Below are 27,703 nucleotides of genomic sequence, written 5' to 3'. Positions count from 1 at the left end.
ATCTGTTTATTAACTCAGCAAAAGCGTTTGGAGGCCCAAACACGCAGCCGACTGCTAGAGGAAAGCCCGCTGCAGGAGAAACCTTCGCGGTGAAGATAAACCGTTTCCACCTTGGCTTTTGATCCCGTTCCCGAGGAGCCAGCTCAAAGATCACGGCGACAGAATCTCCCTGTGAGCTGCTAACGAAAACAACCCATAAATGTCTGACAGCTGGTCTCCACAAGCAAGGGAACAATGAGTTGTAAACTGCTGCTGTCCGCCGTGGGGAGACGCAGACTTCACAAAGGTGAGTTCTCTTCAGCCATCTGAGCCGACCTTGATACAAAATGTGTTCGGTTTTACAACAGTCCGAGGTCTGGGTTGGCAAAATTAGACTTATGTTGTAAGAGATGCTAATTTTTCATTAAACTCACGCTACTCTTTAATTCGGCTCGTATAAACAGCACATATAGAAGATTCAGCCAAGCTAAAGGGGTCTTTTCCCACTTGTGAGCACTAGAACCATGTGTCTAAATAACGAGATTACTACAGTTTAAGTGTCCTTTATTAGATCAGCTCCTGGTTCTGATCTTTGCTTCATACACTCTTTTTTTAGGTTTTGCTGTGTGTGGGAAGGCCTTTTTGTCTTCTGGTAGTCCAAAGGTGTGTATTGTTGGAAGTGGTCCTGCAGGTTTCTACACAGCGCAGCATCTCCTCAAGGTGTGTACCTGCTGTGTTTATAGGAGGGATTAGGTGTAGGAGGTAGATGTAATCTCCTCTGCTATTGTGAGTCGTATACCCTTCTTTTTATGTGTTAAAGTTGATGTAGACACCATGGAATAATAATCCACCGTAAACAAATCGGTCAGTGATATCTGTGTGTTAAACAGGAGAAGCTCAGGAACTTTTCCAAACACCAAAACGAGACGGACAAGAGTTTTTACATTAACATCTGTGAGCAAGGGCTTCTGTTTACCTTTATTGTCCCAAGTAGAAAAAAGGTTGAAGGGGATTTCAGGTTCAAGATGAGCCAGGAAGTGCTTTTGCTGCAGAAACTAACAATAAACAAAAGACTGAAATAAAAGATTCTGGAGAAACGTTGAAGGATGTCATTAAAGCTGCAGCTCAGTGGAAGGCTTAGAGAGGATTCTCTAATCAGGAGCTTTCTCACACTCACACATGTCACCTTCAGCTGTCAGACAGGTGTCCACCTTCTGTTTTGAAATCACGTCTATTCCGAATGGCCACAGCGTGTGTTGCCTTGTTATTGTCTGCTGTGATAAAACTAGAAGCTTTTTCTCTAATTTTGATTTTCATGACAAAGGGCTCAACAGCAGTGAGAGAAAGAAAACTAAAGTGTTTTATGTTTTGGTGTATACATCTTTCTGTGCTAAAAGGCTGTTGTAGAGAGAAGAGTTTCGGTTTAAAACATTTTTTGCAAAAAATTTTCTCCAAATTCTCCAACTTTAACCGTGATTCGGTAAAAACCATCAAAGATATTAAACACCAGTTAAGTCATGCAAACGTCCCGTGACCAGTTGAATCTCTGAATGATGGAAGTCTGCCTGAGCTATTGAGCTCCAAAAGTGGGCGGGGCTCCATCATCTGTTCCACCAAAATCCCTGTTTGTCACAGGGTGTTTTAGGTACGCTTCCTTGTAAGTTTTACCGTGACAGCTTAACTTAAATCCCATCAGATCAAAGTGCTGTACACCAAATCGAAAATAAAACAGTCACATGATCCACAAATTAACCAAAAGTTAAGTCAGTCCAACACTAAATAAAAACAGCCCAATACTAGAGCTAGTTGCTTACAATCAAGCAAAATAAAACAAGTTGTCGATAAAATCAAAATTGTAAAAATAAATAATGCAAAGTTGCAATTCAGTATCTCCGATGTCAAAAGCCTGGGAGAAGAGGGTTGGGTTTTAGGGACAGCTTTATGACCTGACAGGAGAGAGGCCTGGTGTCCAAGGGAATGTCATCCGACAAAGCTCGGTTCCCTCTTAGCCTGTGCTGACGGGCCTTTTCCACAATACCTACTCCGTGCAGCTCAGCATGCTTAAAATCTGATAAAATAAATAACTTTAAAATGGATCCTGAAATGTACCAGCAGCCAGCGCAAGGAGACTTGTGCCCTAGTTAAAAGACATTCAGCTGAGTTTTGTATCCTGACTCACTGTTTCCAACGCGAAGTGCATTGCAGTAATCCAGCTGCATGGATCTACAGCCTGGATCACTGTTTCAAAGGGCTGCTGCAAAAGAACTGGCGTTATTTTAGTCAGGGTCCTCTCATGCAAATGCTTATGCACTGGCAGCCTTAAAGGGCTCCTTCACTGAGACACGTGATTGTTCTGTTTGAAATACAATCTGAGTATCATACACAGGCTTAATGTGAAAATAGTTTTCAACCCTTTTTTCTGCATTAGCTGCAGAAAGGAGAACAGCTGGGTCAGGAGAAGCCACACAGAGCTATGTCACAGGGACGGTTTGCATTCATGGACTCACCCACCCTGGCTTATGACCTTAGTAGTCTGTTGTTATTTTAGCATCCAGGAGAGAGCAGAGGACGTCTCAACTAGTAGAAGCTAACTGCAGCATTAGCAACTCCACCACACGGCAGAACTCCTTCAGATGTGTGTTATTTGTGAAGATGAAATGTCAACGTTGCAGAGCAGACAGAGTCAGTGGAAGAGTCTCATTGCTCTTAGCCAATCAGAGACAAGATGTTGGCATAGCTCTTGAATATTAATGAAAAAGACTCCAAATCCTGAAATTTTCCCCCCCACCTCCTCCAACTATCTTCTTCCTCTTAAAACAGGAGCATAGAAAACTCCTCACTAGGCATTTGTTCATGCTAGAGACCTCAGCAACTTCATTTAAAAAAATGAGTGAACGACACCTTTTAATAAAATAAAATAAATACCCTGAGCTCGGTGTATAAAAGGCCATGACATCCTCATTTTCATTTGTCAGCTCTTTCCACAGTCTAATCTGGACGTTGCTCTTCAGGCTCATCACACACATCACCCACTCATAGCCTGTAGACATACCAGGCATCACCACAGAGCTGAAAATCCACCCTACTTGCACACGGTTATGTAGTAACAGACAAGTAGTTATGCCGTAACTTATTAGGAAAATAAGAACATTGAAAATGATTTAGAACAATTTTAAACAGATTCAGAATATCTAGTGTCGGGCATGACAATACGTCCAGATGTCACCTTTTAAGACTTTCGAATCTACACAAGAAGTTAATATTCTTCAGACAGTTACAAGTCCTTTCAGGCTTTAACTAAACCAAGGTTATAGTTTACAGTTTGTTAAATGAAAACTTGTTAAAGGAACAAGAAGTCTTGGATAAACTTTACTCTGAACTGCGTGTTCAACGGGTTCATTCTTAGTGTCTTCGTAACTCTGGTCACACCTTAAAGAGCAAGTCACCCCCAAACCAACTTTTTTTGCTGATAAACTAAATAAACGAGTGTCTAATCGTGCTGCAGACACGTGTAGTCTATAATTTGGCACTTCAGTGCATCTTCGTTAAAATTTAAATATTCTGCCTAAAACCGTCAGTGTTGTGCCCTTGTCAGGTTAAAAACTCTGCACTGTATTAGAATTTAAATCTGCCACCGCTATTGGCTAAGAGGTATGCTATGATGTAAACTGGTACATTATGATGTCACAATGCTGGGAGTGGAGTGGAGTGGAGTTAGACTCTGGTAGGGGGTGACTTGCTCTTTAAGAAACGTTTCCTCTGCTATTCGTTGACTCGATGCCCACATAAGGTACAATCTGAGAGAGCAGAACAGGAAGTAACACGTGACTCGTTTAGCAACTTTTGTTTTCCAGTTCCACCTAAAACACCCAAAGAGTCCGTCTAACGAGTTTTGTTCATAGAAACGAAAAGCTTCAGTTCTTTTAAATAAAATGATTAACTTTTTTTTTTTTCGGAACTGCGCTGCTCTGGGTGGCTGCATGTTGGAGCAGCTCTGTTGACTATATGTAAGTTTTGCCATTTCTTGAGCATTTTTTCTTCTAGTTTCTCAAGAAAAACTATTTTTGGACACTTTACTTTTCTGTTTCTGGTGCTGTGAAGCTTGGAGGATTTTTACTGCAATTTTTTAGCTTTTTTCACTTTTTGAGCATTTGCTATGATGCGTAACCATGGTAACAAGCTGGTTTACAATCGGGAGCAGCTGATTAACATTGGAAAGGCTGAAATAATACTTCAACTGAAGCCACAGATCCCAAATGAGCTACAACCAAGCCCCCGCAATGCGGGTTAAAAATTGAGTCCAACACGGAAGTGACAAAAATTGCATTTCCACCCTCATCCACTGGGGGCTGGTGTCAGAAGCGAGCAAATCCTCATGTTAAAAATACCAATTTCACAGCAGAAATAAACATGTTTACAGCCTGGTACCAAAACATGTTTATGGTGTAAATGATCTAGTTTACACTCATGACAACTCTGAGGGGGGTGAATGTTTTTCTCACTCTTCTGTTTAAGTGTATTAAAAGCCTAAAATTCTGTATAATTAATGAGCATCAGACCCACGTGAGCGCAGAGCTAGCTCCGTGGAAAGGCCTCAGTAGAGCCTCGGTCAGGGCCTGGAAACTGTTCCGGGATTTTGAGTCTCTGTGTTTGTGTATTCTCTTTTGGATATTATTTGTGCAATTGTTGGACAAAATGACTTGCTGTGGCATTAATTGCACTAACAGAGCGTCCAAGGAGTCTCCACTTCATTTTTTTCGGTAAGTGAAATTATATTTATGTATTTTAGGTCACTGCCGAGCTGAGCTTAGATTTTAACATGTACTGTTTAACCATGAAATTTAAATGTAATAGGGTAAAACCCAGTGCATTTAACATAATGCTGCACTTTAGAAAATGGGTTGAAATATAACATGTTGGTGGAGCTGGGTTCCGACTATCGGCTTGTGGAGCTCTCGGGAGACCGATGTTTTCCACCTGGTTCTCCCCTCCCCGCAGCTCGGCGTATCTCTGTCTGATCGTGGCTTCTGTGTGCTGCGCGGGCTGCTGGCTTGTGGAGCTCTGGGATGGAAACCTTTCCACCCGGTTCTCCCCAGCGGCAGCTCTGCGCATCTCAGATCGCAGCGGCGCTTGTCTGCTGTGCGGCTGCCAGCTTGTGGAGGTCTCGGAGACTCTGTGTTCCACCCGGTTTTACGCAGCGGTCATCTCTGACTCAGAAGCTCTGGTGTTGTGCACAGTTAACTCCCGTTGTAGCTAGGTTGCTACCTCCATTAGCTTAGCTCCCACCTCCGCGTTAGCTTTGGGTTAGCTTCAGGTTAGCTTGTAGCTAGTTCGACCGGGTGTCGTCAGTTGATCCCAGCCTTACAGCCCCACCCTCAGCTCCACCTCTCTTCCCTTTTGTGGAATTGTCTGGGCTTGACGGAACCTGTGACACGGTCAAAATGGCGGTGGTGGCCACCTCCCATTTAGCCTCAAAAACGCTTTATTGGAGCCTATGGAAACCCATTGTCCAATATTTTTATGTCGATGCTTCAAACCTGTTTTGAGGAGTATCAAATACGACTGTAACATCCGTTTTGCATCACATTTCTGTGGTCTGCGAGGTGTTGAACAGTTCTGACACCGCTGGTTTAGAGAGGTAGACTGACCAGACCTCAGTCTGACACAACGACCACATGAACTCCACTAGCCAGGTTTGTATGGTATTCTGGGGTTTGGGAGGGCACACAAACATCAGTAGCTCCAGTAGCTCCTAGCTAGCTGTAACGACGGTGGTGATGGAGTAAAGTGCCTGTCTCATAACCGGAGAGTTGCAGAATTTAGTCCCACTTCGCCTGTCACAGTCGTGTCCTAGGGAAAGACACTTAACCCGCCTTTCCTGCTGGTGGTGGTCAGAGGTGGCGCCTGTGTTGGCTAGTCTTGCTTTCGTCAGTGCACCCCAGAGCAGCTGTGGCTACCTGTAGCTCATTACCATGTGAATGTGTTTGTGTGTGTGTGGGTGATGACTGGATGGTTTGTAATGTGCCTTGGGGGGTTGTAGAAATCTAGATAGTGCTATACAAATACAAGCCCTCTACCATAAAGAAGTGAGGACTTCTATGAACGATCGACAAGCTGAAATTTGAGGAGATGACTAGATTCATCAGGTCTGACTCATAAAAACACTGAAATAGTTTATAAACACCTCAGGGAGACACGTTAGAACCTGTTCTCTACTAGCTCGGGATTACAACTCAGAACCCTCTTCCTGTTTTTACTTCTGGTTGCCCCACCCCCAAACAATCTGACGAGTCAGCAGACAGAACGTTCTCACCTGGTGTGTAGTAAAACCAAATGTTTCAGTTGTAGTTTTTATGTGTGTCAAAAGGAACTAACATTAGAACAAACTCTGTTGAGTCGATTCAGGCCAGAGGAACCAAACTAGGGGTGTGGAAATCAGCTAAGAGCGTTTCTGACAGAAAGTGTGCTAGCGGTTTTTAGTATTCCACAACTAGTGAGCTGGTTTTAGAAGCTGCTTCTTCACTGCGCCGGTTTCTGCAGCAAAAGTGTTTTCTTTTGAGTTGAGAAATGTTGAGAAGTGATGGAGTTCTTGGTGTTTTAGTCAAGTCTTGTAACACAACAACTTTATGCTCGAGTTCCCTCAAAATCCCCAAATCTTTGTTAAACATTTAGCCCTCAGTCCATGTTCTAGATCATCCGCAGCACCAAATTATTGCTCAGTATTTCTAAAACTGACTGAACCACGATGAACATTTTTGACAGCTGCGGTGGCCATCTTGAATTAGATCAGCTTTAGTTGGGGGACAATAAAATTGACAAATAATCAGTTTGGGAATATCTGCTTTAATCTAACTTTTGCTTTTGTGTCCATTAGGCTCACCAAAATGTCCAAGTAGACGTTTATGAGCGGCTGCCTGTCCCATTTGGACTGGTCCGGTTTGGAGTGGCCCCCGATCATCCTGAAGTCAAGGTGAGTCCTTCCTCTCAGATTTATTAGACCGCTAAACGATTCCCACAAATATTTCAACTGTGTTTTTCTGTCTGTTTGGCCTGTTTCACACAGCAAAATAATTCTGCTGATTTTTGACCTGATGCTCCCCTTCTGACCATCTTTAGGCTCCCCAATTCTCGCAATGACTATAAAGATTATTTTATCAGATATTCCTGCTGTGTGTGGTGTGTTATGAGTGCTTGGAAGGATATCAGAACTCATCAGATGATAAATCAGGCACATTTTACATGTTGGATTGTCTCGGGCCGATATAGGGAGCCTAAGTCATGCCCATTGACTTCCGGACCATGCTTACACGGAAGAACGCTAAAATGAATGTAAGTCAAAGGGGCTGAAAACGCTATTTTCAAATTCTGCTGGTTTTGGTCAATGGATATTCACAATGGATATTCACAATGGATATTCAAATATGATGTCCCTGAATTTTAAAGACAAAATTTTGGGAAACGTTGTTTTACGTTTTGTGTGAAAATAAGTCCAGAACTACAAATGCGCATCACCAAATTGACGTCATCGAACACGGACACAGAACGAAGCAGAGGTAAAACGGTTGTAAGTTCAGCAAAGTTCAAGACCAGACAGGAAAGAACCACCATATACCTGGTCATGTGGTTAGTAGCAGCTACGCTAGGGGAGAGGAGATTCTGTGGTTACGTCATACGCAACGTTCCAATGTCCGATTTGTAGTCAGGCAAAGAAAATAGCTCTTTTAGCTCTGTTGACTTGCATTAATTTTTTCGTTCTTTCGGGGACCCATGAGCCGACCTGAAAGGGAGGAGACTTCGGCTCCCTGTAGAGGACAGACTAGTGTGCTGCCTGTTGACTGTGACGTGAACCAATCAGAAAGTGAGGTGATGGATACCTGCTCCTCTTCCACCATGTTCGTTTACCCCAAAGTCCCATTTGATCACCAGAGGTTTTGCGAAATTTCCCGTGTAACCTGGTTCATGTGTAGTTTTTCCTGTGTTGCTGAAGAACACACACAGTAGAACCAAACCTGGCATACTCGTGATTTTATCTACTAAAGATTTTATCACTAGTGTGTTGTCTGTCAAGCTTTTAAAATTGTCTGACAATTTAAAAACCCTGCCGTGTGAACTTGGCTTAACCTTTCTCTAGTAAAACAGGACGTTTGTAGTACTTGCTTCCTTTTTATGTACTAGTTGTAATACACCTAACTCAGTCCTGTTTACTTAAGTGATTTCTCAGTTTTCACTCGGACTGAATGAAGGCCAAAGAACAGCCCGTCAGTCATGAAAACAGGAAGTAAACGTGAGAAGGAAGTGTTTTATGTAAATAAGCTCTAAATGCAGGGGAGTATTTGCTGATGTCATTTTAACAAATACTTTGTAGTATTTTTTTTTAATAGTAGTTAGGGTTGTCACGGTGTGAAAATTTAACCTCACCAAAATTATCACGGTTTTCGGTATTATCGCAGTAAACGTGTTACATTTTCAGACAATTAAATAAACCCTGTATATCAGGTCCTCAGTTTGTGTCTAAATTTTGCCTAAAATGTGTTATTTTGTAATTATGTTGTTTATTTGTTTACATTTTCTTATTTATTTCTTTTTTGTTTACATAATCATTGTTAAATTCATAATTATTCTCGGAGAGAGACCAACTCTTATCTGCCCCTGGGAGCCCCGTAATGCATAGCTTCATTTCAACATGGCGGTGTCCGCGACACGGTTTATATGCAGGTAGCGGCGCTGCGGCTGCTTTATATAGCAACTCGTTGCATTCTCCCTCAACCCAAATCCTCGGATCACGCATTTGAGCTAAAACGCTAACGTTAGCTTGCCTTGCGTTGACTGTAGAGTTGTGGGTGATGGTCACGCAGATGTGTCATGAGATTTGAAGCGTTGCTGCCTTTCACAGACACTTTTTCTGCACGTGCTGCAAACAGGACAGCCGTCTTCTATCAACTGTCCCTCGGCATTCTTCAAATATCCAAAAAATGCCCGTACTTCCCACTTTGTCTTCTTTGAGGGATAATAAATGTCCTGCGCGCTGCCGTCTCCTCCTTTGGTCATTATTTCAGCTTTAGCTTCAAGAAAGTTTTGGTTGTAAACAACAAAGTTGCGCATGTGCCGCCGGCAACTTCAGCAGATGATACGGTGGCTGGTAAGGGTCACCGTGCCTACAACGCAGCCACGGTAATCCACTGAGATAATAAAATTTTTAATAAACAAGACAGTTATTATTATTGTCCACTTTTTTACCGGGGTTTACCGCTACACCGGTTACCGTGACAACCCTAGTAGTAGTTTTATTTTTAAAGTAAATGTCACACTTGAAATAGACAAAAATACATTTAGACAACAAAACAAGAAGGATTAAGGCAACAACCCAGCAAAGCAGAAAGGAAGCAGCAGTGAGTGAATTCTGTTTCTCTGACTTTATACAAGCCGGTCGGTTTCCTGCGTTTGTCCTCTGAGCTGCTTTTAGTAGGAACTATGATCTTAGAGGATACGATTTTATTCTCCTCTAAAGTCAAACAAGATGTTTGAGATCATTCTTTGTATTGTCCATCTGGTCTGCAGCTCATTAAAAAGCAGGTGTACTGGAAACTATCTCATGAAAATCGGAAAACACTTTTGATTTGTTGGTCAACAGAATCTTAAAAGATTAACCTAATGAAACTGATTTGGACTAAAATAACTTTCCTCATCCTTTTGAGATAATGTCCAAATATGTCCAGAGGTCTTCTGGTTTACTATCATGAGCAAATCACTCCAGTTGTCTCAGGTCCAGAGGGTTGCTTCCCCAGATGTTCACCAGGGCAGGATCTGTATCAGGACTCACAGATGATCACTTCAGGGTCTGGTTCTGACCCATTTTTGGTATTTTTAGCTACATAATCCGGTTGGAGGACCTGAGACAGATACCAAGCTCTCTGACACTTGGCAGGACTTCTAGCTCCAGAGCACCTTGATAGTCTTCAGATTTCATTGAACTCTGAACAGATTCAAGACTTGTTGGTCCTAATGGAACAAAGTATGTTCAGAACATAACCGTCATCAGGTTTCCTATTACATCTACATCCAGGAGGTAGCCAACAGACCCGTGGACTAGGACATGGTCTTCTAGTCTTTAGCTTTAGAGTGCTAGTTAATATCAGTCTTTATTTTCTCATAAGACAACTGTGCCCTCACATTTCTCTAGTCCCTGTTCAGTGTGGTACACACCCAGAGCCCAGACAGCACTGTGACTACCATTGCCTTTGACCGGGCAGACTGACGGACCGCCTGACTGAAGACACCTGTGATGATGTTTTTAAATTATTCTGTGTAACAGTATTTCAAAGGTAACGTCTAACTTTAAATAGTTGATTTTCAGTAAAGTTTTGATTTCTTTCCGATGACTTTTGTTAGTTTCAGTCTCCCATTACTGCAGCGACCATTGTAGGTTTTTCTTTCCTCAGCAGAAGGTGTACAGCTATTTTATCCACAGTCATGCTGTTAGGAAGCCCATAGCAACACAAACAGGTCTCTGGGTTTGGAGTTTAGACCCAGTTGTCTACATGGTAAAACTGTCAGACTAAGTAAACCTGGGGTGTACAGCTTCTTTAAACAACGTAGTTTCACTTTTGAGAAGCCAAAAGGATGACTCACTTGATGAAGTCCTGTCAGTCAATAACGGATAACGACTCTGTTTAGTTGAAAGCTTCTGAAAGACTGTGGGTATTTAGGATCGACATACAAACTAGCCAAAGCTTTGTGTAGGTCCGTACTCTCTGCTCTAGCCTTGATGAAACTTTAGCTGTGTTCGTTTGACTTCTTTTATGCGATGTTGGCCATATAAATCATTTAAAACCACATGTAAATCAGCATTTTACTACAGTCTCCTCTTCTAGATGTTAGTTCTTCTGGTTCTTTAGCCCTCCTACGGTCCTATTGGCTGACCCCGCCAGGAAAGTTGACCATTGAGCAGGGTTGATGGTTTATCCCTTGAGGTCCACGCGGCGGGGTGAGGTGGTGCTCACTCCTCACCCCTGCCATGGTCAACTTTCCTGGTGAGGTCACCCAGTAGGAGGGTTAAATCACAGATTCTTTCTGATCTTTGACTAATCTTTGCTAAGACTTCAGACGCCTCCCTTTAGACCAAGAATAAGTGTTGTTTTTACATCATATGAAGGGTTTTCCTACAATTTAGTTTGTTTTCTTCTCAGAACGTCATCAATACCTTCACACAAACAGCTAAACATCCACGCTGTAGTTTCTATGGTAATGTAAACGTTGGGGAGGATGTGAGTGTCGACGAGCTGCAGGAGGCCTACCACGCCATTGTACTGGTGAGAATATGGGACACGCCTCCTTGTGCATCGTAACCCTGATGTGAGGAGTTATATTCAGGCAAAATGTGGTATTTGTGTGGCTGTTTTGCATATTTTGTGGCAGAGCTATGGTGCTGAGGGAAACAGAAGCGTGGGGGTTCCAGGAGAAGACCTACCTGGTGTGTATTCAGCCAAAGACTTCGTGGGCTGGTACAACGGCTTACCCAGCTGTCAGGAGGTTTGCATGATAAACGTCTACCAAAGAAAAGTCATCCCTTTTCTTTGCACTCTTAGTTTATTTAATATAATTGTTCTGCTTTTCTGTTGAACTCAGCTGCGTCCTGACCTGAGCTGTGAAACGGCTGTGATCCTGGGACAAGGCAACGTGGCCTTGGATGTGGCACGAATACTGCTGTCTCCTCTGGATGCGCTAAAGGTGAGAGACACGCAGACCTAAAACTTCAGTTTTGTGTGTCAGCCGTGTTTTAGGTAGGGGTTACGACTGGTTGAAAAGATCCATTTTGTAGAGAAAAGTCAGATCTTTGCACAAGCGTGACTCAAATGATGTAGTTTCAACATACGCGGCCATTCTAGCAGAAATATAGAAAACCTTCTGTTAGTGGCCAACAAGTTAGTTGGGAGAATTTTTTCTGAAGCCCTTAAAACATTTATAATTCTAAATATGTTTGTTAGTTTCTGAATTTGGGATTTTAATGCAGTTATACTAAAACATTTACATCTCACCAACACCAGTCGCTACAGGGGGTTTTCTTTCCACTGCTCCATGTCATTGTGTAGATACCGGACCGGTATTAATAACGTCTCATAACCGTGGCTTATCAAGTTTTCTAGAGTAAAACTACTTTCCTTTCTCAGAATCTGTACTGAAAAGTGTTGTTTTTCTGCAGAAAACAGACATTACCCAGCCAGCTCTTGAAGCTCTGGCACAGAGTCGGGTCTGCAGGGTGCTGATCGTGGGGAGGAGGGGTCCCATGCAGGTTGCAAGCACAATAAAGGTGTGCGACAAACACGACCTTTATCATTAATATATAAACACCACATTACTAATCTATATACTTTGTTACTTAACTAAAGATATTATTGTATTGTTTCTTCCTGTATACATTTGTAGTTCCATATACCGTATAGGAGACACACACAGTGATATTTGAGAAGTGAAACTACGTTTATAGGATTTACAGAAAGTGTGCAATAATTGTTTAAATTAAATTTGTTCAGATGCATGAATATGGACACCACAAAAAAAGACGTGAAGAAATGAACTCAGTATTTGGTAGATCCTCCTTCTGCAGAAATAACAGCCTGTAAAGCGCGTTCGGGCCTGGAGGGCCGGCATCCAGCACGCTTTGGTGGTTTCTCTGGTCCAACACACTAGATTCAGTGGTTGAATCATCTGTGCAGCAGCTCATCAGGCGCTGCAGAAACCTGTTAATCACCTGCTGATTGAAGTCAGGTGTGTTGAATCAGGGTTCAAACTAAAACGTGCTGGATACCGGCCCTCCAGGCCCGGAATTGAATGGTTCTGCTCTAAATGCTTCCTACAGCTACCAATGAGAGTCTGGATTCTGCTTGGAGGTATTCTGGACCATTCTGCCTTATAAAACATCTCTAGTTCATTCAGGCTTGATGGCTTCACGCCACAGATTCTCAATAATATTCAGGTCTGGGGACTGAGATGAACATTCCAGAAGGTTCTACTTGTTCCTCTGCATGAATGCCTTAGTAGATGCTGAGCAGTGTTTAGGGTCGTTGTCTTGTTGAAAGACCAAGCCCTGGAGCAGCTTCAGCTTTGTCACTGATTCCTGGACATCGTTCTCCAGAATCTGCTGATACTGAGTGGAATCCATGCATCCCTCAACTTTAACAAGATTCCCAGTCCCTTCACTGGCCACACAGCCCACAGCATGATGGAACCACCACCATGTTTTACTGTAGGTAGCAGGTGTTTTTCTTGGAACGCTGTGTTCTTTTCTTCCATGCATAATTCCCTTGTTAAGCCCAAATAACTCAGTTTTAGTTCCACAGCACATTACTCCAGAATGGAGCTGGCTTGTCCAGATGTGCTTTAGCAAACCTCAAGCAGCTCTGTTTGAGCTGTGGGTGGAGAAAAGGCTTCCCCTGCATCACTCTCACATACAGCATCTCCTTGTGTAAAGTGCACCGAATAGTTGAAAGAAGCACGGTGGCTCCATCTGCAGTAAGATGATGTTGTAGGTCTTTGGTGCGGGTCTGTGGGTTGACTCTGACTCTTCTCACCATTCTTCTCTTCTGTTTATCTGAGATTTTTCTGGGTCTGCCACTTGGAGCCTTAACTTGAACGGTGCCTGTGGTCTTCCATTTCCTCATTATGTTCCTAACTTTGGAAACAGACAGCTGAAATCTCTGAGACAGCTTTCTGTATCCTTCCCCTAAACCATGATGGAGAACAATCTGTTTTCAGCTCATGTGAGAGTTGTTCTGAGACCCCATGTTGCTGCTCTTCAGAGACTATTCAGAGGAGGGACACTTACAATTGGCTCCCTTAAATAATCTTTCTCATACTTGGATTCACCTGTGTATGGAGGTCAAGGGTCACTAAGCTAACCAAACCAATATTGAGTTCCAATAATTAGTTCTAAAGCTTTTGGATTCATTAAAATGAAAACAGTGTCCAAATGTATGCACCTGCCTAATTTAGTTTAAACAATTATTGAACGCTGGTCCCACAGATCATGAAGAATGCGTCAAAGATAGAACACCAATATCCCCGTAGGGTCAGGCACGTCCAGAACATGTGAGGAAGAGTAGCAGGAGACTGCACCAGTCCACATGTCTGGTTTCATTTCAGATAGTCTGTCCTTGGACCGAAGTGAACGAAGCACCACCTCGACACCGTGTCTCACACAGATCAAGGGTTCAGTTTAAGTCAATCTTAATTTAAGACAAATGATCAGCTTCAGCATGTAGAGGTAAACATTTCAGCTCTGGGAATAACTTCAGATCATTGTGTCTTATTTTGATTCAGTGGTTTTAATCTCCAGTCGGGTTGTTAGTGGGTCAGAACAGCTGCCTGCAGTCCCGTTTCCAAGTCAATGTTGGCTCTTTTAATCGCGCCACGCTTTAAGTTAATTAGCCAGGTGGTTCCAAGTCTGATGGTCTCTCAACATCCGCCCCAGATAGTTGCTTATCGCTTCTCTCAGCTCACAGAAAACCCTAACCCATTTCTATTATTTGTTTTTTTATAATTTACTGCTCATTGCTGTAATTTGTCAGTTCTTTCATCAAGTTACATGTAGCAGAGGTTGAGGAGTAAAACCGTAACTAAACAAATATGTCCAGAATCACAAAAGGTGATGCGAATAATAATAGAGTAAAAAATAGTCACATGTCCCGGTTTTGTGAAACAAAATGGATGGAGAAAATAAACAATCAGGGAGCTTTTAAGTAGAAATCTTTAGGTTTTCAGAAGGAGGCCAAAGCAGCTAAAATAAACCCACACAAGAGCTGAGAGTCCCCAGGATACAACGGCCACACTTCTTTATCTACAGGAGCTCAGAGAAATGGTGAACCTGCCAGGAACGAGGCCCGAGATGGTGGCGGCTGATTTTGATGGTGTTGCAGAAGCTCTTAAAGGTCAGACACAAATAAAAGTTTGTCATTCTTTCTGAACCAGAGATTTTCATTCAGCTTTATACACGTAAACATCTTTGGTGCGTACTTCTTAAGCTTGGTTTATGCTTGACACATTCACTTTCCGCGCGGTGATGCGGCTCGCGGATGGAACACGCTTCACAACTCGCAGCGTTTATGGATCGTGCGGCTCGTCTCTGCGGTGAGCCAATATTCTCCCAAACTGTAGGGGGCAGCATGGAGCTCTACGGCATGCATCCAACACTACACCATAGTAGAAGTAAAAATTACTGTTGTTTACAACATGGCATTCCAGCATTTTTAACAGCGTCCTCGTCTTTTCCGACAGTGCGAGCTATTTCTCTCCAAGAATTATTAACAACATGTTGATCATGGTGATCTCTGAGAGCTGAATCATACAAATGTCTGTATTTACCAACCTCTGCCATACTAGTTCTTGCCGGTCCGCCATGTTTTTCCGCGTCCGTCCGCCCGCGTGGTTAGAAATTTTCTGAGGTGCGCGTTGCGGAAATTCTGGGCCGTGCGGAGACGCGGTGGAGGGGCGTGGTTGTTAAAATGACGCAAAATGACGCAACTTTTCCGTGCGGACCTCGCGGACGCGTCAAGCATAAACCAACCTTTACACAGTGGGAAGCCTTGTGGGTGCTTTCTGAGAAGAGTGTGACTTAAGCAGAAGCTTCAGAAACAATCACATGTGAGAGGAAGAACATATGCGGGAGGCGACGTGCTGTGCCAGAGCGTCGGTACTGACGCCCGCCGTAAAACGGACATTTAACCAAATTGTGACCTTTATCCTCTTGCAATTAAACCTTCCCCTCACCCCCATCCTAACCTTAACCAGCTTGCACATGCAAAGCTCTGATCGTTGACGCGCTCCAGACATCTGCATCCTGAGCACGGCCACAGTAACATTATCAAATCAGGTGTCGCCACCTCAAAAACGAATTTAACACACGATCATTCATGTCGGCTCATTTCCTTTTATGCTTTCTGTCTTTTATTCTTTTATTTGTGCCTGATGCGTTTCGCTGCTGTGGAGCGGGGCACATCACCTGTTTTGTCTTCCAGTGACGCATGTTTTAGCGGTCGGTAGATCTTTTAGAACTGCAGTTGAAAGGTAACTCATGAGGTGAATATATATGAACCCAGGTAGCAGTTTCTCTTTAGGATTGAGAGGAGATGCAGGAAGATAATAAACAGGCAGGACAGAAAAATAGTCAAATAAAAACAAGTTAGTTTTTGTACCTGGTGGTTGCAACAAACAGACACCATTGAAGGTAATCAGAAGTGAGGAACAGAAAATGAAATAATTATTTTAATGTTTAGAGCAACAGAAACTCTGAGAGGCTGCAGGCGCATCAGTGAGTTTGCGGTCGCTGCGAGCGGGGTGGGGTGGGGTGGGGTGGGGGGGCTGAAGCAGAGCAGTAAAGATGCAGAAACTACCGTTGTTAAAAGAGACGTGTTTAACATTGAAAATGTGATGGCAATTTTAATTGTCAAAGACTCCAGCTAACCGACCCCCCACCCCCCCGCGTGCCGCTTCAGGTGTATGACGTCATCAACGACTAGTCAAAGTCAACTCGATTTTCATGACTTGACTGTCGACTTTAAAAAAAATTAAGTCATGCAGCCCCTAGCCTGCAGATCAGTAGAGCTGTTGTTCTGAACGTATCTTCTGTTTGACCTTCAGGCCTGTTTTTTTCTCCTTGTTGAGACATTAGCTTGATTGATGCCACCAGATAGTGACGAGCTTCACCTTGGCCTTTGGTCACTGGTGTTTCTGAGAACCTTGTGGATTCTTGCTGGTGATGTGGTGGAAGATGCTTGAAGATGATGGCTTTTTACATCCTTTTCTGTCAGAGCTGCTGAGCATAAGCTGCAGTAGTGTCAGATTTTAGATCACAGCAATCATAACAGACCCGAGCCTTATCAGAGAGATCTGAGTTCACAAAAACAACTGACAGAACATCTTCAGCTCGTAATGTTGGTAAACCAAATATAGGTCTGCACAGAGTGTGTGTGTGTGTGTGTGTGTGTGTGTGTGTGTGTGTGTGTGTGTGTGTGTGTGTGTGTGTGTGTGTGTGTGTGTGTGTGTGTGAACAATCATAGCTAAAAGTTGCTGGTTTTCACAAAAGTTCATTGCTTCAGCGTTTTAGGTCTTTTTGTTTGACGTTCCCATGGTTACTGAAGTAGAATTATAAGTCTGTCATATGTTTTCTGGGTTTTTATTGGAGTTAAATCAAATTTATACAAATTCAGTACTAAATCAAAATGGTAAAATGGCCTGTGTTTGATATAGTGCCTTCTAGAGTCCTGGAACCCCCCCCCCCCAGGCGCTTTACAACAGTCAGTAACTCACCCATTCACACACTTTCACACCCAGGTGGAGATGCGCTACGGGGGCGATCTGACAGAGGCGAATCTGCCGAGCACTGGCGCCACCGGTCCCTCTGACCACCACCAGCAGGCAAGGGGGCTTAAGTATCTTGCCCAAGGACACAACGATAGCGACAGACTGAGCGAGACTCGAACCCGCAACTTTCCGATTACCGGGTGAGCACTTAACTCCTGTGCCAGGCGCTCAGATAGGGTGGGGGACGGGGGGGATCTGTCCCCCCCCAGATTCAGATCGACCCCGATACGTCCCCCCCCCCCATCTAAGGCCAGAAAGAAAACAAAGAAGGAGGTTAAGCGCTTGAAGCTCCTTTTTCCAATTACATTGAATGAAGCATGACGTAAACAAACACCGACTCCAGAGGCGCCAAAGTGGTTGCTGCTAGGATGCAGGATGAAGCGAAAAAGGAAAGCAACGATTACTGCGTATTTAAAAAAGACCAACAGTGTAAGTAGGCGGGACCGATCTGTCTGTTTATGTGTGTTGGTTCTAGTTTCAGTACGTTGTTGTCAGTGTTGGGACTTACTCGTTAAAAGCGCCAAAGCCTCATTGCTGACTTTAACAAGTCTCATCTACAAATATGATCCCTCATGAAGTTACTACTTTACACCAGATGATAGTGGAGATGTGGAACCTTCAGGCTGAGCAAAGTTTGGGAGTTTTTAGAGTTTGAAAATCGCCTCCCGCCGAGAGGCTCCCAGTTGGGGAGAGGAGATGTGCGCAACATGAAGAGCGTAAATATTAGATAAAACATATAATTGCCGGCAGGTCTGGTCTTTGTTGACTGATCACTTTGTCTGGTCATGACTGACTCTGATTATGAAGCAGAATATTGACTCTGATGAAGAAATTCACTCATCCAGCCGGGAAGATGGATGCTGCTGCAGCATCAGACAGCTGGTGCTGCACGAGAGGTGTGTGGAGTTTACAAGCTCCACACGTTGGGTTTGATGTTGGTTTAACCTTCTCTGGGACGTGATGGATGTGGAAACGATGGTAAAACGCCGCTAACGTGACAGACGTAGCGACAACGTAAAAAAAAGCCGTAAAAAAGAGGCAGATGCCGATGCATTAGTATGGAAGTCAAGTGTGCCACATAATCATAAAAAAAGTAAAATATAAAATTTAAAAAGAGATTTATATGTTTATATATAAACAAAAACTTTCCTAATATAATGAAAATTTATAAATAACGTAAAAATACAAAGGAACATCTGTTGGTCAGGCTGAAAAGTTTGGGAACTACTGCTCTAAGTGATACGTGAATATTGTTTTATAAATATATTTTATGTGCAGTTTTTTAGGGCTTTTATGTTTTCTGTAAAGATCGGTGTGCTGAAAATCATTTAATGTTTTGCATAAAGCATGAGGTTTTGGTTAGTAATTGATTGGGAGAATAACAAATGACTGAATTAAATAGTGGAGCGCCTCTGTCAGTGCGCCCCAGGGCAGCTGTGGCTACATCGTAGCTCACCACCATCAGTGTGTGAATGTGTGTGTGAATGGATGAATGATACACTGTAGTGTAAAGCGCTTTGGAGTCCTTACTCTGAGAGATGCTATACAAGTGCGGATCATTTATCATTTATAGTGTTGATCAGGCAGAGCTTTGTTGCATAACGGCTTCAGACACGTATATAAAAGTTAGTTTTTACGTAAACCGTTGGATGAAATTATACAAACTGACTGAGCTCTGTGTGTGTGTGTGTGTGTGTGTGTGTGTGTGTGTGTGTTTGGGGTAGGGTATATTGGAACTTTGTCCCCCCCAGTTTGAAAATCCTATCTGCGCCCCTGTCCTGTGCCACTGACTTATATCCAGTGCTGGTCCTTCGAGGCCTCTGTAGTTCACCCTGACATGCCGTCAATCATCTTTTGGTCCAGATCTTGTCTGATGGAGCTTGTTCTTCATCATCAATGCTTTGTGGGTTTGCGTTGTCTTCTTGCCTCTGGAGGATGGACCACAAGCTGCCAGTGGGATTAAAGTCTTGGGAGTTTCTTGGACCTGGACCCAACATGTTGATGTTTTGTTCCTGACCCACTTAGTTCTGACTTTATCCTTAAGGCCTGGTGCTCCATCATGCTGGAGAAAAACTGATGTTGGATGGTTGGAGGAGTTCCTCTGCAAAGATCTTTATGTACCTTTATTTATGGATGTTCTGAGGTCTCCTGGCTGAGAGGCTGATCCCAACAGCTGAATCACATGTGTCATGATGCTGCTGGACTTTCTATGCATCTTGAATCCTTCACAAATGTTTTGGAAATGGGATTTTGGCTCTAAGGCATTTTTGGCATCATTAAATGTTTGCAAACTGCCATCACCAAAGACTGACATTTGAAATGCATATTACAGAAAGACAAGGTGTCACTACTGGAAAATAAAGACAGCGGCACCTTAAGAGTGATCCTAGAAGGTGTTCAAAGTTTCAACTCATCTGCTTTACTTTTAGACAAAATTCAGGTAATGTTTGCTGTAAATGTACCTTCTAAGTAATTCTTTGTTCAGTTACTAGTTGAAAACCTGCTACTTGCTCATTAATTTGTTCACATTTAAAAAATAAATTCCATATTCAGGTGCCGTGGCCTTCCAAGTCTGCATTTTAAAGCCTTTGAAGGCCCCTCAAAATGCATGTTCAAATGCATCCTTCTGTTCCCTCGATTTCAAGGAGAGGTCTGGTGTGTTTACTGGCCAACCCTTTCCCAGGATTAGTTGGGATAGGGTTACAAGGATAGAATAGAATAAACTTTATTGAACCCACAGTGGGGAAATTAACTTGTTACAACAGCACAAACACTTCATATAGTTATTTGACGAAGCATAATAACAAAGGTACATGTACACACATAGGTAAGCTAGCATTGTAACCTTTGACCACTAAAAATCATAAATGAAAAACTTGGATTGCAGAACTATGCAGTATACTGTAAGGGACATAGACATACTATGTAAATCAGGTATTGCACAGGTATTGCACATATACTGAGTATTGCATTGGTGTTATTGTGTAGCAGAATAATGCCAGTACAGCTTAGACTGAGGAGTTCTACACTCTTACTGCAGAGGGGATGAATGACCTACGGTAGCGTTCTGTTTTACATCTGGGATGTCTCAGTCTGCCTCTGAAGGAGCTGTCCACGGTCTCCACAGTGGAATGCAGTGGGTGGGAGTGATAAAATGATTTTAGAAGCAGGGAATTAACTCAGAAGGACCTCAGCCTCCTCAGGAGGTGGAGGTGGCTTTGCCTTTCTTATACAGAGCATCTGTGTTGTTGGACCAGTTCAGTTTGCTATTGAGGTGAACACCCAGGTACTTCAGGGGTGGACCTTTAAAGCGCCCGAGCGCCAATGGCGCAACATTTTTTGGTCGGCCGGTAAATAATTGACGACTTGCTGCCCGGGTGGCGCCCAAGCCTTGTTTGTCATTTACACACTGGCTTTCACCTACATCATGGCCGCACCCTGTAAGAAGCCGCCGTTTTCGTTTTGCGCACGTGAGCCTGCGCGCCTCTAGTCACATACTGCACTATGTGACTAGATGGCGCCACCACAGGGATAGGATTTGTTGATGAAACCTCCGGCAAAACGCTTTAAAACTGGTGAGGAGAAGCGAGACCGTTCAAAACGGTATGAAGTAGAGAAGCGTGTGTGTGTAGGTGGAATGATTCTTGGCGGTTTAAAGACGACGGAAGGCGCAGAGAATGGCTCGAGTACAGCAAAGCGGAGAAGGTGATGTACTGCGTTGTATGCCGGAAGTATGCAACGACAAAATCGAGTTTTGTTGAGGGAACAAACAAATTCAAACTTGAATACGTTATTATGTTTGTGAATGTGTACAAAATAAAGGTTTATTACATTTAAAACGGTTGAGTTGTTATTTTGACTCGTTTTGGCAGCTGACCTGCGGGGCCAGTAAATTCTTGGCGGGGTCGGTAAATTTCCAGAGTTACCGGCCCGGCTGGCCGGTTGGTTTTGAAGTTAATGTCCACCCCTGTACTTAAAGGCATCGATCACCTAAATGTCTGCTCCCTGGATGTTTACTGGTGAGTGAGGAGGAGTTTTTCTCTGGAAGTCAATCACCATTTTAGTTTTACGGGTGTTCAAGTGAAGGTGGTTAGGCTCACACCAGTCCATGATGACTGACCTGTACTCCTGGTGTCTCATTTATCAAGCTTGCTTACGCACAAAACGGGGTTGGAAAACTGCGTAAGCAACTTTCCACGCAAACTTTGGGATTTATGAAAAAAACTTAGGGGAAAAATGTGCTCAACTTTAAGTTGACTAAAGCTTGGTTTATGCTTGACGCATTCACTTTCCGCTTGGTGATGCGGCTCGCGGCTGAAACGCGCTTCACAACTCGCAGCATTTATGGTTCATGCGGCTTGTCTTTGTGGTGAGCCAATATTCTCCCAAACTGTAGGGGGCAGCATGGAGCTCTACGGCATGCATCCAACACTACACCATAGAAGTAGAAATTACTGTTTACAACACAGCATTCCAGTATTTTTTAACAGCGTCCTCGTCTTTTCCGACAGTGCGAGCTATTTCTCTCCAAGAATTATTAACAACATGTTGATCACGGTGATCTTTGAGAGCTGAATCATACAAATGTCTGTATTTACCAACCTCTTGCCGGTCCGCCATGTTTTTCCACGTCCGACCGCCCGCGTGGTTAGAAAATTTCCTAGGTGCGCGTTGCTGAAATTTTGGGCCGTGTGGAGGGGCGGTGGAGGGGCGTGGTTGTTAAAATGACGCAACTTTTCCGTGCGGATCTCGCGGACGCGTCAAGCATAAACCAACCTTAAGGACCTGGCTTACGCACATGTTGGACATGGAAAGCACCTGCAGTGTTGCTGCTGAGAAGATACATTATGAAATCCTGCAGCATTATCACTTGTACCATTTCGTGCACATACAGAACAAGTAATACAGGCTTATGTACATGCATGAGATCCACAAGGCACTTTGTATTGACCATTTATGGCAGTAAGTGGGCGTGGTGAGGGCGGGATGTGACTAAAATGCAGCTGAGAAACATTCTCGTTAGTCTCTGATTTATGAAGCGGACATTGTGTGCAGCTGTGTGTACTCCATGTTTGATAGATCACAAACCTACTTGGTGTAAGTACTTTTTTTTTTTTTTTTGCTGAGCTCAAGTACGATTTTAGTAAGGATTTTATGCCATGTTTGATAAATGAGATCCCTGGTCATTCCCTTCAGGTACACAGCCAACAATGGCCGAGTCATTTTAGAACTTCTCAAGGTGACAGCTGCTGGTGTTGTGGGGGAAATCTGAGGTGTAGAAGATGAAGAGAAAGGGAGAGAGCACCGTACCCTGTGGAGCTCCAGTACTGTACACAACCACCTCAGATGTACAGTTTTGCAGCCTCCTGTACCTCACGTCAGGATGCAGCCCCTGATGCCATTAGACTGTGTTGCAAAAGATGTTTCAATGAGAAATTTTAATATATATAAATGTTTGCCATATATTTGTAAGACTGAGATAAAACCACTCTTGTGTTTGCTGATTAGCAGTGGTAGCCATCTTGGAAGTGTTTTACTACTAAATGTAGTCATAAACGTATGTCCAGTGATTACTTTCTGTCCATTCAGTGTGTCAGATGGTTCTTGAGATATTCTGTTACAAAAACAAAAAAAATTGTCTATGTCAGAATGATCCATATATTCTTGAGACTGCCCCCAGGCGGTAGAAAAGTGCTGTAACATGCACCCACATGTAGCAGAAGCAGAAGAGTGGTCTAGCATAGCACCACTAAAGACGCAGCAGACAGTTCTGATGAGTGTTGTGTTGGAGCTTTCTGAAGCTCTGTCACATCCTGAGTGTCTGTGCTCCGCCAGATTTGCCGAGGCCCAGGAAACGTCTGACTGAGCTGATGCTGAAGACGGCTCTAGAGATGCCTACAGAGAAGGAGCAGGAGAGACGCAAAAAGGCCTCCCGCATCTGGGGTTTCCGATTCTTCCGGAGTCCCGTGGAAATCCTGGCCGAGCCCGGCTGCAACAGAGTAGCTGGAGTCCGACTGGCAGTCAACAAGCTGGAGGTGAGCAGGACTAAAAACGCGAGGAAGTCTCCAAGTCATCGTGTGTGATTGTAAAAAAAAACTGCAGCTAAAGACAAAGTTTACATGTGTCCTTTGTGGTTAGGTTAAACACCCATAGCTAATGTTTCATAGAGTCCAACACCTTTAAACGATGATGCTTTTGACTTAACATCTAGGAACAGCACCGTTTGCATCGATTACTGCCAAGTGGACTTCACAGTAAGACATCGGTAGCTTGGTCTAATTTACCCGAGTGGGAGATCCGGCAGTGTCAGGCCTGAAGGGTGGCGTCTCCACAAAGCAGATGATCGTTAGGAGTTGCAGTGGGACTTGAAATAGTCTCTTTAAGGGGACCAACAAATCTGTCCACACAGAGTATACGGTTGCAAATAAAAGTAACATTTTCTCTTGTTTGTTTTACTCGGTCACAAAATGAAGGCATGCAGGTATGGACCAGGTCGCTTGAACGAAGCTTCGTTTCTGCTGTCTATGTTTTAGGGTTCAGGAGAAAAAGCCCAGGCTGTGCTGACTGGAGAGGTGGAGGATGTTCCCTGTGGTCTGGTCATTAGCAGCATTGGCTACAGGAGCCTCCCCATCGATCCCACGGTGCCCTTTGACTCCCGCAGAGCCATTGTGCCAAACTCCATGGGACGTGTTCACAATGCTGCAGGTTCTTATTAAACTCGGTGTTGACTGTGAACCCGTCACTGATCAGTCAAATATGATGACTCAGAGTTGTGTTTAGGTTTGTACTGCAGCGGCTGGCTGAAAACCGGCCCTACAGGTGTCATAGCCACCACCATGAATAGCAGCTTTGACACCGCACGATCGTTGCTGGAGGACGTTGAGTCAGGAAAGCTGGATGTGTCTTCTGCCAAGCCTGGGTCACACATGATCAGCTCTCTGCTGGAAAAACGAGGTTCGTGAGTGCCTTTGGTTAGAACGACAGGTCTCAACAAGGTCTTGTGTTATCTTGCATCAAGCTGTACACGGACAGCATTTTACAAACTGGTTTAAGATGGCACACGCAAGAAAAACGGAGAAGGAAAAATGGGTTTTAAAAAAGCGTAGCTCATGCTTTTATTGACCAATTTAAATTTTGGTGAAATAACAGAGCAGGGCCACTATAGCGGCATAACAAGAGGGAAGAGTGAAGTAACCCAAGCTAACCCTAAGAGAAGGCTCGTCTGAAGCCTAAACTGGAAAACATCCGGTGTGATATTAACTCCAGGAGAGTTGGACTTAACTCTGTTAAGTAAAACTTGCTCTTTAGCCAGGGTTACACTTTCAGTGTCGATCTCATCCAAATTCATTTAGATTTAAAATGGGCAGGCTAATTAAATAGGGATACTATGCAGCTTTTTCATAATTTTAAATAATTTTCTTGAACCAGTATGCGCTAAAATGACCTCTTTAACACGACGAACGCGTTACCGGGTCTGAGTGCACTTCCGGTGACAAAATCAAACCAAAGAACGTGCTTAATATTCACCAGTATATGTAAACCACTCGCGTACGTAACGGGAGGAGGCTCGATATAATCCACATTTTTTCCCTCAACAACACCCAATGCCAGCAATATAGCAGCAATTAGCCGCTAAATGAAGCAGCCCTGGGGTGACGGTGACACAGAAGTTAAGTGCTTGCCTGGTAATTGGAAGGTTGCAGGTTTGAGCCCCGCTCAGTCTGTCGCAGTTGTTGGGTAAGACACCTAACCCACCTGGCCTGCTGGTGGAGGTCGGAGGAACCGGTGGCGCCTGTGTACGGCAGACTCGCCTCCGTCAGTGTGCCTCAGGTCAGCTGTGGCTACAATGTACTCAATTCAAGTTTATTTATAAAGCGCCAAATCACGACAAGAGTCATCTCAAGGCACTTCACATAATAAACATTCCAATCCAGCTCAGTTCATTAAGCCAATCAGAAAAAAGTTTCCTATATAAGGAACCCAGCAAATTGCATCAAGTCACTGACGAGTGTCAGTGACTATACAGCAATCCTCATACTAAAGCCAATGACGGTTACGTGGTGATTCAAAACTTTCTAAAAGCTTTATTTGTCACGGAATTTCTTTACAGTGTTAACAAAGATGGCTAGAAGACGAAATAAAGCTGCTGCTGCATGAATACAAAGAGGTACTCATTCTGTAGTCACATTTTTTCAAGCAGCAGAGAAAAGAAAATCAACTTTTTCCCCAACGTTCCATGTCCATTTACACCTAGTCAGTGACACATATACCAATATTTACAAGCTCTACAAATCCCACAAGATTTTACTTTAAAATGAGACCAAAAGCAGTCAAATAGAGCTTGTGGTTACAGAAACATACTCATTAACGTGTGGGCATGTCCTTTTTGAGCAGATTTCCCAAAAAAAAAAAAAAAGGCCTAGGGTTCAGACCCCCACCGCTCTCTGTGGCCAGAATATCAAATCTGCAACTTCAGAGTGCCGGTCAGGTCTGCTAGACTTAAAAAAACTTGAGCTGACATACCTGGTGCTGCTGTCTGCTTCCAGCACATCTCCAGCATGTTGCAGATCATGAACACAGCTGATTTGTTTGATTTAGAGATGAACCACTCCAGTAGACACTAATGAAGGCAGGGGAAATGTTTCAGCTTTCAGATTAAGGTGTTAAACAGATGAACGCACAGCGAGGAGATCAGTTTTGGTTTGGCTCTACTAAACCGATATTAGAGGGTGCTAAAAGCAAGCCAAAACTGCCAATAAGCCACTGACACTTCAATATCAAGATGTCTTCTTTTACTGTGTAGTCCTAAAAGTAGACAGGGTGTCTGCAAACTAGAAGCTGGTTCCGCAAGACAAGAACCCGGGAAGCCACAGCTTTACTTTTTGAACACCCAGGAACCACAAGCACACCTGTAGTCAGAGCCAGGGGCTCTGTAGGAACGTCTGGAACAAGAAGGTCTCCATAGGAGATGAAGCGTGATCTTTCAGAGCTTTAAAGTTAGAAATAGAAGGTTTCACTTAAAACCAGTTGTTCTTGCTGATGTTTACTTGCTGTGGTGGCCATCTTTAATCTGGTTGACTCCCTAACCCTTTGTTACTGCAGTTTCATTTTGAACCAGCTTGTCTTAATGCACGTTTTAATAAGCAGCCAATCTGCTTTACATATAGGTGTAAAACCAGTGACCTTCTCAGACTGGGAGAAGATTGATGACTTGGAGACGAGGAGGGGCGAGGTCAGCGGGAAACCCAGAGAGAAGATCCTTACCGTAGCAGCGATGCTGAAGGTGGCGCAGACATGACTGAACCAAATGGGGCATTTAATGCAACATACGAGCATTTTTAGGGTTATTCAGCAGGGACCAATGATTGACGTGTTGGAATACACATTTTATCTGTTTTTAGTATCATTGTAATGGAACTAATGACTGAATTAAAACTGATCATACATCACTGGCATTTCCTTGCAAAGTTGTGAAAAATAATGCATGTGAAATTGTAGAAGAGGTTAAAAACTTCTCGCGGGAATTGTTCAAGGTGAGCTTGCATCAGTCAGGAACTCACTGGTCAGAATTAGTGAACTTGCCTTTCCGCCACACAATTCGTTGTTTTCTACTCGGTCTCCAGTTCTGAAATGACAGTCAGAGGTTTTCTGCCTTCTAGATAAAATAGTGCTTGTGAATTCTACATGGATTCAGTTGACTGGACTAGTGGAGCGGTCTTCAGGTAAGTAATGTCATTAGGTGGGACACCTGCAGTAGTGTTAGCTTTAGCCAACAGTTACTAAACTGATCCAGCTACAAAGTCCCTTACCTTCATCTTTCTCCTGCACCTCTTGACTTATTTCAGCAAGATGCAGAGAGAAGCCTGTGACCAGAATGGTATTAAATAAAAAATCCCCTTTAAGTGTACTGACCACAAATACACCACAACAGCGCGAGTATGCATCCGTCCTCGCTACACAACATTTACAAAAACCTCAGAATTCAGACAAACCTGTGGAAAGGCGAGCTGCCAGCGCACAACTCATGAAGACAGCTCCTGCTGTTGCTGCAGCAGAGTATAGCTGTGGCACACAGGTGAGCTTTAAATGTGTTTTGGGGCAGGTGACACAACTGCTCCTCATCAAGCTTAATGGCACCCTCTTCCTGCAGTTTAGGCTGAGTGGCTTTAAGAGCATCCTGTGGAAACTGTGACCCTGCCAGCTGCATTGAACATTTGTTGGTTAATGCACCGATGAATGATGGTGGGCTTGTTTACCAGCAGATTCCTCATGAGCTCTTTGTCAATAAGAGGTTATCTAACATTTTGTCCAGTCGCCACAGATATTGGGGAGTGTATACACATCGAAGCTGCAATGGAGTCCTGATCCC

At 43.6% G+C, this 27,703-nt stretch overlaps 1 protein-coding gene across 2 annotated transcripts; it reads left to right on the top strand.

Moving 5' to 3' along the window:
• The first annotated feature begins 26 nt into the window (after positions 1 to 26).
• On the top strand, positions 27 to 26,783 carry fdxr (ferredoxin reductase). 2 transcript variants are annotated; one of them, XM_054748964.2, is made up of 12 exons: positions 27 to 286; positions 596 to 642; positions 6,854 to 6,949; positions 11,166 to 11,288; positions 11,395 to 11,508; positions 11,605 to 11,706; positions 12,179 to 12,286; positions 14,819 to 14,903; positions 23,170 to 23,369; positions 23,868 to 24,039; positions 24,115 to 24,288; positions 26,502 to 26,783. In XM_054748964.2, exons 1-12 carry the CDS (start codon positions 235 to 237, stop codon positions 26,630 to 26,632), a joined length of 1,404 nt encoding a protein of 467 aa, XP_054604939.2. In that variant the 5' UTR covers positions 27 to 234; the 3' UTR covers positions 26,633 to 26,783. The 2 variants fall into 2 exon arrangements, with proteins under 2 accessions (XP_054604939.2, XP_015819225.3); XM_015963739.3 differs by having other exon boundaries at positions 596 to 699.
• Positions 26,784 to 27,703: the final 920 nt, after the last annotated feature.

Source organism: Nothobranchius furzeri, chromosome 16, assembly GCF_043380555.1.
Source record: "Nothobranchius furzeri strain GRZ-AD chromosome 16, NfurGRZ-RIMD1, whole genome shotgun sequence".
NCBI lineage: Eukaryota > Metazoa > Chordata > Actinopteri > Cyprinodontiformes > Nothobranchiidae > Nothobranchius > Nothobranchius furzeri.
This window is presented reverse-complemented; position numbering and strand designations above follow the sequence as displayed.